The sequence below is a fragment of the Lycium ferocissimum genome, unplaced genomic scaffold (genome assembly GCF_029784015.1).
Source record: "Lycium ferocissimum isolate CSIRO_LF1 unplaced genomic scaffold, AGI_CSIRO_Lferr_CH_V1 ctg8557, whole genome shotgun sequence".
NCBI classification, from domain to species: Eukaryota; Viridiplantae; Streptophyta; class Magnoliopsida; order Solanales; family Solanaceae; genus Lycium; species Lycium ferocissimum.
Window position 1 is genome coordinate 17,885 of NW_026727313.1, and position 9,704 is coordinate 27,588.

The 9,704-nt window shown below is 35.8% G+C and overlaps 1 protein-coding gene and 1 long non-coding RNA gene across 5 annotated transcripts; one reads left to right on the forward strand and one right to left on the reverse strand.

Moving 5' to 3' along the window:
• Positions 1-763: 763 nt before the first annotated feature.
• Positions 764-3,408, reverse strand: LOC132045913 (uncharacterized). Its single transcript, XR_009412560.1, has 2 exons — positions 1,500-3,408; positions 764-1,151 (listed from the first exon to the last, which is right to left on the reverse strand). It is a non-coding gene; the product is annotated as an uncharacterized LOC132045913 (long non-coding RNA).
• A 157-nt stretch (positions 3,409-3,565) lies between these two features.
• On the forward strand, positions 3,566-7,064 carry LOC132045912 (probably inactive leucine-rich repeat receptor-like protein kinase At5g48380). 4 transcript variants are annotated; one of them, XM_059436485.1, is made up of 3 exons: positions 3,566-3,728; positions 4,567-5,527; positions 5,826-7,064. In XM_059436485.1, exons 2-3 carry the CDS (start codon positions 4,673-4,675, stop codon positions 6,822-6,824), a joined length of 1,854 nt encoding a protein of 617 aa, XP_059292468.1. In that variant the 5' UTR covers positions 3,566-3,728; positions 4,567-4,672; the 3' UTR covers positions 6,825-7,064. The 4 variants fall into 4 exon arrangements, with proteins under 4 accessions (XP_059292468.1, XP_059292466.1, XP_059292465.1 ...); XM_059436483.1 differs by having other exon boundaries at positions 3,568-3,792; positions 5,808-7,064; XM_059436482.1 differs by having other exon boundaries at positions 3,568-3,728; positions 5,808-7,064.
• Positions 7,065-9,704: the final 2,640 nt, after the last annotated feature.

Genomic DNA, 9,704 nt, shown 5'->3' on the forward strand with positions numbered 1-9,704 from the left:
GTGGCTGAGTTTTCCACACCTTCATGATTGAGTAAGTATGGCGTATTTATAGTTGACTCTGAACTGTACACTTGCTGTATTTGTGAATCAGCATTGTCCATTTGTAGTTTTGTGATAGGAAAAATAGGTGAGTTGTTTTGCTTCTGCACTTTGAATGGAAATACATCCTGCATGAATACTACATCTCTGTTCACAAAAAACAAATGATTAGTGAGATCATAGAAAAGATATCCTTTTTGAGTTTCTGCATATCCCATGAGGATAGCTGGTTTGGACCTTGGCTGTAGTTTGTCCTGTTCTTGCACTATTTTAGCAAAACATAGACATCCTATGACTCTTAAGTGAGCTAAGGAAGATAGTCTATTATACAGTTTTTTATAATGGGTTTTGTCATTAGGTACAATGCTTGGCAACCTGTTAATTATTTAGACAGCAGCTTGGACACAAACACCCCAGAACCTTATTGGAATATTAGCCTGAAACCTGATTACTCTTGTAGCCTCAAGAATGTATCTGTGCTTCCTCTCAGCAACTCCATTTTGCTGAGGGGAATAGGCACAAGACCTTTGATGAATGATTCCTAATGTTTTAAATAAATTGTTACAGACTGAGTTCACAAACTCAGTGCCATTATCAGACCTTACTATCCTTATTACTCTATCAAACTGTGTTTTACATATGTTAAAAACTGTTGAATAACAATGCAGGTGTCAGATTTCAATTTAAGCAGATGTATCCAGGTCATTCTTGAATAATCATCTACTACAATTAAAAAATATTTATAACCATCATGTGTAGGCACTTTGTAAGGCCCCCAAATATCCATATGGACTAATTCAAATATAGAAGAACTCTTCGTATTGCTAATAGGACAACTCAGTCTTATTTGCTTTGCACATGGACAAATGGTCCATTTGTTCAAACTATCATTTATAGCCTAATTGCTTACTTGCAGTATTTTCTTTAGAACAGTAGAGGACACATGTCCATATCTTATATGCCAAAAGCTATATCAGACTTAGAAATAGAAACAGATGCATAATTAAAGCTTTTTGCTATCAAAGAACAATCAATACTATCTTGATGACTTGGCAGTATGTATAATCCTCCTTCTTGTCTACCAATCCCCTTCACCTTCCAGTGTAGAGATCCTGAAAAACAAAGAAAGAAGGAAGCTGAGCAATTCAACTCCTTAGTTAGTTTTGCTATAGATAGCAAATTGAACTTGAATTGAGGGAAGTAAAAAACATTAGTGATAGTACTGGAGTCATTTATTTTAATGGCACCTATGTGTGTAACCAATGTAACATCACCATTTGTTAAGAAAACTCTTTTAGACAATTCTGATGTGTTTATTGAATATTTATCTAACAGATTTATGTCAAAAACCATATGATTAGTGGCACCAGTATCCACTATCCATTCTTTCTTAGATTCAATTGCTATTAAGGCAACACATTCTATGTTTGACTTAGCAGCTATTGAACCATTAAAGATACCTGCAGTGTTAGCCAACTGTGCAGATTTTGTACTCTTGTTCAACAGTTGCAGTACATGTTGATATTGATCCTTAGTAAGGGTGTTGCAAGCATCTAATTGAGCCTTTTGATTGTGAATAAGTTGATTCAAGCTTGGTCTTGCTACATGTCCTGAGCCTTGTGCATATGCTTGATTATCCACACCTTGAGTTTACCCATGCTGTAGGTGACTTCCATGAGTCGAATTGTCAGACCAAACATCGTAAGTAGTGCTGTTATTGCCATTATATCCAGGATTGTTTCCACCATTATTTCCATTGTAGCCATTGCTCTGGCCCATTTTCTTATTGAACTTAAAGTCTGATGGGTATCCTACAAGCTTGTAACATATTTCCTTGGTGTGACCTTTCAATTTACAGAACTCACATTGTAAATTGTAGTTTTCTTAAACTTCGGTTACCCCAATTTCTTGAATACAAGCAGTATCCACTAATCCTTGAACACCAGTTCTTGTGTACATAGCCCCTTCATAAGAACCTTGTCCAATAGCTGGATTAGCACCTAAAATTCCTGGATTAGTAACCACTGATTTTTGGCTCTCATCACTCACAATCATGGAATATGCTTGGTTAATAGAGGGTAAAGGGCTCATTAGCAAGATTTGACTCCTAGCTTGCATGTAAGACTCATTCAACCCCATCAGAAATTGAAGCAGTTTCAACTTCTGCAAATGCAACACAATCTTTGGACTTTGGAAAATCACAAGTAGGAGCAGGAATAATGGCTTCAAATTCTTCCCACATAGTCTTCATTTTTGAAAAGTAGGTAGACACAGATGCAGTTCCTTGACTACAAATAGCAATTTCTTTGTGCAAGTTATATGACTTAGAACCATCTATCTTTGTAAACCTTTCAAGAAGTTCATTCCACACTACTTGTGCACACGTTGCATACATAATACCACCAAGAATACTACTTGACACTACGTTCATAACCCATGACAATACAATTCCATTTACCCTCTCCCATCTATCCCATAAAGAAGCAGGAAACTTATCTTTTGCCCCAGAACATCTACAATTCCCAATTTATTACGACCTAGCAATGCAATTTCATGGAATTGTGCTAAATTGCATAGTTTTCGATACCTGTTAATTGGAATGAGATGATCTGAATGCTGCTAACATCAGCAAGGGAGAGGAACAACATATGATTATAATCGATTTCCATTGTTCTTTGAAGAACCAGATGCATATTCTGCAGTTTCTTGATTCCCAGAACTGGCTTTCAATTCATTGTTTAGGTTTCCCGTCATTTTGCAGGTGAGTTAGTAGGCAACAATTCAAGAATTCAAAATTTTTCCAAGAACAATATGAACCGATGTTAATCAATTAACAACTTGAGCGGAAGACTTAGAATCGCGATTTGAACAGGATTGCTAGTTCAAATTGCTCTGCTACCATGAAGTAAACAGTTTAAAGAAGAATAAACTCCATATCAGAATGAAGAAGAACGAAAGAGTTATTGAAGAAGAAGAAAGAAAGATTGTATATCATCGGTGATTGTATATCATCGGTTAGTTTACAAATGAGGGCGATATACCCTTATATACAACTGAGTAAGAGGAGAGATAATATCCTAACTAATTAACAAATTATGTGAAGCTAATAACTAATTACATGACTCATTAACTAACTTATACAAAGACTGTTTTGCCCTCTATACTTAAGTGACTCCTTCTTTATTATTCTCAACATATGCAAATGGTCTTAAAATGACATTTACAACTTGCGCACCAAACACAAAAAAGTTACTAGAAAAATCACTTATTTTCCGAGAAATATTGTCTTGAAAAAGATTTTCGTGTCATACCAAACACTCTCTTAATTGTTAGGGTTGTTAATTTTCTTTATTTTCAAAACTTTATAATTTTATTGTAGTGGTAATTTTTTTTTTTTTTTTGGATATGTTGACGAAGTGAAGAGAGAAAAAGAAAAGTCAGGAGTTCACACCAGCTTTTGGAAAAGGAAAAGTAAAATAGCAGTTAGAAGTCGTGTGTTTCATTTTTTCTGCAAAGTCTTCAGTCGTCGCTCTCCCTTTGTGGGGAGGGCACTACTAGCAGGCAAATGGCGATGACCCTTTCTTCTTTGTTTGACCAATCAATTCAATTCAACATCTTTGTCATAAATTCCACTCCTTTTGGTTAACACTCTAGATCCGTCATTTGCTGCTACCCCATTTCTCACGCCAGTAAGTCTATTCCTCTATCTCCTCTTCTTTTACTATTAATATTTTGTTTCATACTCAGTTAGTTGTAAGTAACTGTTTCTTTAATTTATGTTCTTAGCTGCTTTGAACAAGAACTGAGAGCAAATCTTGAAGTCATGATCAGGAAGCTCTTTGAGTGTTATTAGATTTTGATTTTTACTGTTAATTGCTCAATTTTAACAACCCCTTTCTGGTTTGTTTGAGGGTTGGTTTTTTTGTTATATCAAAGCGGGGTTCCTTTTTTTCCCTTCAAGTTGTGAGCTTTTGTGCTTCTGCTAGTGGAAAACAAGGTGAACTTAATTTTTATCGTATGGTTGATTTTGTTTGTATACTGGCTGGAATAGATATGGGGATTCTCCAACTAGTTTGGATTGAGGCGTAGTTGTTGTAGTATTCTCTCTTTTTCCTTATTTGTTTATCCACATTGATTTCTTACATGCTTGCTATTGCTTTTTAACGTGTTGACTGTCTTCTTCCTCTTTCTTTTGTTGGAAGAGGAGGATTATTGGTATACTAAGTTGAAAAAGAAATCCTGTACTCGATTTAATAATGAGCCATTTGTCTCTTCAGGGTTATTAGTTGTATGCTTGTAGCTGGTTTATCCTGACGATATTTTGTACTTTAATGACTGATTTTTTCTTGTTTGGCATGTTCTTACTTGCTCTCTATATATCTTCTTCTCTGGCTATATAACTTGGTGCCATGTTCAGTTCCACAGTTTGTCCATACCTTATACCTTGTTGTCTATGAGAACCAACTGTCTGTTTGCAAGTGAATTGCTCCCTTCTGTTCTTAATATTTTCCTTAAAATATTTTGCAGATTGTTGGATTTTGCTTAGGAAAATTGGATTCGTTCGTGCAACTGATATCAAATGCTTTACTAATATTTAGAGATGTTAAAAGTAGGCCCTTAAGTTGATGCAACTATGACTGGACCGTTCACAAAGATGGTGTCAAATTGTGGAGCCTTTACAACTTTGATCTGTCTGCTCTTGAGTTGCACTGTCTGCTGTGCTCTTCAAAGTGACATTGACTGTCTGAATTCTATTAAAAATTCGTTAGAAGACACATCCAATATCTTAGCCAATTCATGGAATTTCAATAATCGCACTGAAGGTTTTATCTGCAAATTCACTGGGGTTGATTGCTGGCATCCTGATGAGAACAGGGTTCTGGCTATCCGTCTTCCGGACATGGGGCTTAAGGGAGAGTTCCCACTCGGTATTCAAAATTGCAAATCTTTGACAGCATTGGATCTTTCAAACAACAAGCTCAATGGAAGTATTCCATCTAATATCTCCAAAGTTATAGGTTTCGTGGTGAACCTCGATCTATCTTCCAACAAATTATCGGGAGAAATCCCTGCGGATCTTGCAAATTGTTCTTATCTGAATAACCTTAAACTTGATAACAACCGATTAAAAGGTCTGATTCCTCCCCAGATTGGCTTGCTTGGTCGACTGAAGACATTTAATGTAGCTAACAATCAATTGACTGGGCAAATTCCAAACTTCACAAATGGTACAACTTTTCCTGCTGAGGATTATGCTAATAATCCAGGATTGTGTGGAGGTCCTTTGCCTGTCTGCCGGGGTCCTCCAAAGAAATCTTCTATTGGACTCATTGTTGGTACAACGATTGGTGGGTTGACTGTAGCTGCTGTAGCCATGGCCATTGGTATGTTCTTCTATCTAAGAAGGATGTCCAGGAAGAAGAAAAAGGACCAAGATCCTGACGGGAATAAATGGGCAAAGAGTATTAAGGGCGCCAAAGCAATCAAGGTAAGGAGTTTTCTCTGTGGCCAATCGTTTAAAGTTCTCTTCATTAAGATTTTCTCTTTGACGCATCTTTGCTTGATTCGTCAAACTATTGGTTGCTTTTTAGAAGCATCTAAATAAATATAGAACCATAATTCTTCTCTCTCTTACAAGTTCTCTCTTCATTTTTATTCCTTATCAAGCAGATGATTTTTTCACTTGCTCCAGTGTGGTTTTTCAGTCACTCTAGTAAATGCCTAATTTAGCATTTGTATTTTTTTTTTTTTTTTTTTTTTTTTTCCAGCTTTCAATGTTTGAGAAGTCTGTTTCAAAAATGAGACTAAGTGATCTCATGAAGGCCTCTGACAACTTCAACAAAAATAATATTATTGGGTCAGGAAGAACAGGAACTGTCTACAGAGCAGTACTTGATGATGGCACTTCCCTTATGGTTAAGAGGTTGCAAAATACACAACACTCAGAGAAAGAATTTGTGTCTGAGATGGCTACTTTGGGAAAGGTAAAGAACCGTAACTTGGTTCCTCTTTTGGGCTTTTGCGTGGCTAAGAAAGAAAGACTGTTGGTCTACAAGGACATGCCAAATGGTAACCTGCATGATAAGTTACATGTGATTAGTGAAGGGGACAAAGTTCTAGAGTGGCCTCTGAGAATCAAAATCGGCATCGGAGCAGCCAAAGGATTTGCGTGGCTCCACCACAACTGCAATCCTCGTATTATCCACAGAAACATTAGTTCTAAATGCATCTTACTGGATGTGGAATTTGAGCCAAGAATATCGGATTTTGGACTTGCTCGTCTCATGAATCCAATCGACACTCATTTGAGTACTTTTGTCAATGGAGAATTTGGGGACATGGGATATGTCGCTCCAGAGTACTTGCGAACTCTTGTGGCTACACCGAAAGGTGATGTCTATAGTTTCGGTGTTGTACTTCTTGAGTTGGTAACGGGTGAGAGGCCTACCTATGTGACCAAAGCTCCTGAGAGCTTCAAGGGAAATTTGGTGGAGTGGATCACACATCTCTCGGGTGAATCTATGCTTCAAGATGCAATCGACAGTTCATTGTCTGGAAAAGGTTATGATGAGGAGGTCTTCCAGGTTCTTAAAGTTGCTTGTCGATGTGTATTGTCTACAGCTAAGGAGAGGCCAACAATGTTTGAAGTGTACCAGCTGCTAAGAGTCATCGGAGAGCGATATAATTTCACTACAGAAAATGACATTTTGATGCCTTCGGAGAGTGATGATGGTTTTCAAATGGTGGAATTCATTGTTGCTCAAGATGTAAAAGAGGCTTGCTAGTAGAATCAGTCCTATGTAATTGTAAGATTTGTGTTCTGCTGCATTTTGTTTTATCCTATACAGGTACCACGTTCAATATACCTACACTATGGGGGAACGGTTGGCTTGAATGTCCTTTAAGTCATTTTGGTTTCTGTTTTTTCTGGAATTTTTTTTCCCTTAGAAGAATACTTTTATGTAAATATGTAACTGTAATGTATTGATCTTCATATTGTAGGAACAAGCGTGTACCATTGGACACTGTTGTGTGACACTAGCTTGGTGTGATATCACTAAAGATTTTTCCCGACTTATACAAAAGAACGATATATGACATCTAATTAGGTTTATTTGGAAAAAGTTTCACTGCCTGTGATTTTTCCAGACCTGTTCAAATTTTATCCCTTTCCAAATTAAAAAGGTGAAATAAAAGAGTATTATCTGTCTTTTTATATTTGAAAATTGTATCCAAATTAACAAACAATGGTATGCAAACTGTTCCTTTTAAATTTTTTTTATAGATTCATACGGTATATCATCGAGTACAAAAGAACATGTACGCTTTAATCCAAAACAAGGTGGGATCAGGTATGTGAATCCTTACTAACCATCTTTTTCAAAACTTTTTTTTGGTTAACATCTTTTGCAAATTATAATTACCGGAAGTTCTCTAAGTTCGTATAGGGTATTATCGGGACAATTAATTAAGGATGACTAAAAAGTTTCAAATTTGAGTGTAGGTAACTTAAGTTTCTTTAATTGAGTGTAGGTGATAAATTTATGATTAGTGATTAAGGAGTTTTTGACTTGCCCCAAAGTTTTGTTTTTAACACTTTGACCCTAAACTTTATTTTTAACACTTTGCCCTCAAGTTTTATTTTTAACACTTTGACCCAACCAATATAAACCATAAAATACCTCCCCCCCCCCCCCCGCCCCGCCCCCAATCCCCCACCAAAAAAATTTTGAAAAGTTTTTTTTTTTGTACCACCGACCCCCCGCCCCACCATCCCCCACCCTCCCCAAAAAAAAAATTAATTTTATTTAAAAAAAAAAGTTTTGAAAAGTTTTTGTTTTTGGTTTTTTGCACCACCCCCACGCCATCCACCTCTCCCCCCACCCCCACCCCCTAGCCCCAAAAAAAATGTTTTTTTAAAAAGATTTTGAATTTTTTTTTGCACCACCCACCCCCCCCCCCCCCCCAAAAAAAACCACCCCTACGCTCCCAAAAAAATTAATTTTATTTTAAAAAAAAAGTTTTGAAAAGCTTTTGTTTTTTATTTTTTGCGCCACCCCCCCCCCATCCACCAACCAAACTTCTCAATCCCCCCCCCCCCCCCCAAACAACCAAAAAAAAAGTTCTTGAAAAGAAATTTTTTTTCTTTGGTTTCTTACTCCACCCACCCACACCAAAAAAATAATTTTTTTTTTAAAAAATTTTTTTTGAAAAGTTTTTGTTTTTTGCACCACCCACCCCCCAAAAACAAAATTCTTGAAAAGAAGTTTTGAATTAAAGAGAGAGATACCTCCCCCATATGTTGATCCTAGTAAACCTGGAAGAAGGCGGACAAAGAGGAAGCGTGGAATCGGGGAATCATTGCGAATGAGGAAAAACAAATGCTCCTTATGCAAAACAGCTGGCACAAACAACAACATGTCCAAGCCGAAATGCTCCATAGTTGTTAATTGCCTTTGTGTTGTAATAATAGTTATTTTTTGGAACTTTATGACATTTTAATGTTGTTCTTTTTTAGAATGATAATTTATGTTCTTGGTGTTTGTGAACTTGGTTTATATAATATGTTGATCGTGTTCAAATCACAAATGTGTGTATTCTTGTTAATAAATTCTTTGAGCAGGTTTCTAACAAGTAATGAATTTGTTGCAACAGCTCTGTAACTTGTTGGATTTTATCAATCTTGTTGGGTTTTTGCTAAAAGATTTCAATAAGTAAGCAATCTGTTGCAACAAGACGGAGCCTTGTTGCGCAACTAAGTTATATGTTAGGGTTTTTCCAACAAGTGGAGTGACTTGTTGCGGCTAGAAGTAACTTGTTATGTTTATCCAACAAGAGTAAGGACCTGTTCAACAACTATGTCACTTCTTTGCAATAGATACTATACTTGCTGCAACAAATATTAGAGTTGTTGCAATAGATACTACTTGATTCACCCATATTTAGTGATCAACAAAGGGAATCAATGAAATTTAGTGATAAACAAAGGAAATCAACGATATGTAGTGATCAACATATAATACTTAATCAATTTGATAGTATTTTGAGTTAGGAAAGATAATCTACTAAGTCAGTATGCACTAAATCCAATGATCATTAGAGTGAATTGATGTGAACTACTTGATTCACCCATATTTAGTGATAAACAAATGAAATCAACGATATTTAGTGATCAATATATAATATTTAATCAATTTGATGGTATTTTGAGTCAGGAAAGATGATCTACTAAGTCAGTATGCCTTTGTGAACTACTTGATTCACCCATATTTAGTGATAAACAAAGGAAATCAACGATATTTAGTGATCAATGTATAATACTTAATCAATTTGATGTACTTTGAGTCAGAAAAAATGATCTACTAAATCAGTATGCACTAAATTGAATGATCATTAGAGTGAATTGATGTGAACTACTTGATTCACCCATATTTAGAAATAAACAAAGAAAATCAACGATATTTAGTGATCAATGTATAATACTTAATCAATTTGATGTATTTTGAGTCAGGAAAGATAATTTACTAAGTCAGTATGCACTAAATCGAGTGATCATTAGAGTGAAGTGACGTGAACTACTTGATTCACCCATATTTAGTGATAAACAAAGGAAATCAACAATATTTAATGATCAATGTATAATACTTAATCAATTTGATGTATTT

What these genes read in the sequence shown, in the direction of transcription:
- LOC132045912 (XM_059436483.1), top strand. Translation starts at nt 4,673, where the DNA reads ATGACTGGACCGTTCACAAAGATGGTGTCAAATTGTGGAGCCTTTACA. An exon ending in AGGGCGCCAAAGCAATCAAG is followed by an intron (nt 5,528 to 5,807) that starts GTAAGGAGTTTT and finishes TTTTTTTTCCAG; the next exon opens with CTTTCAATGTTTGAGAAGTC.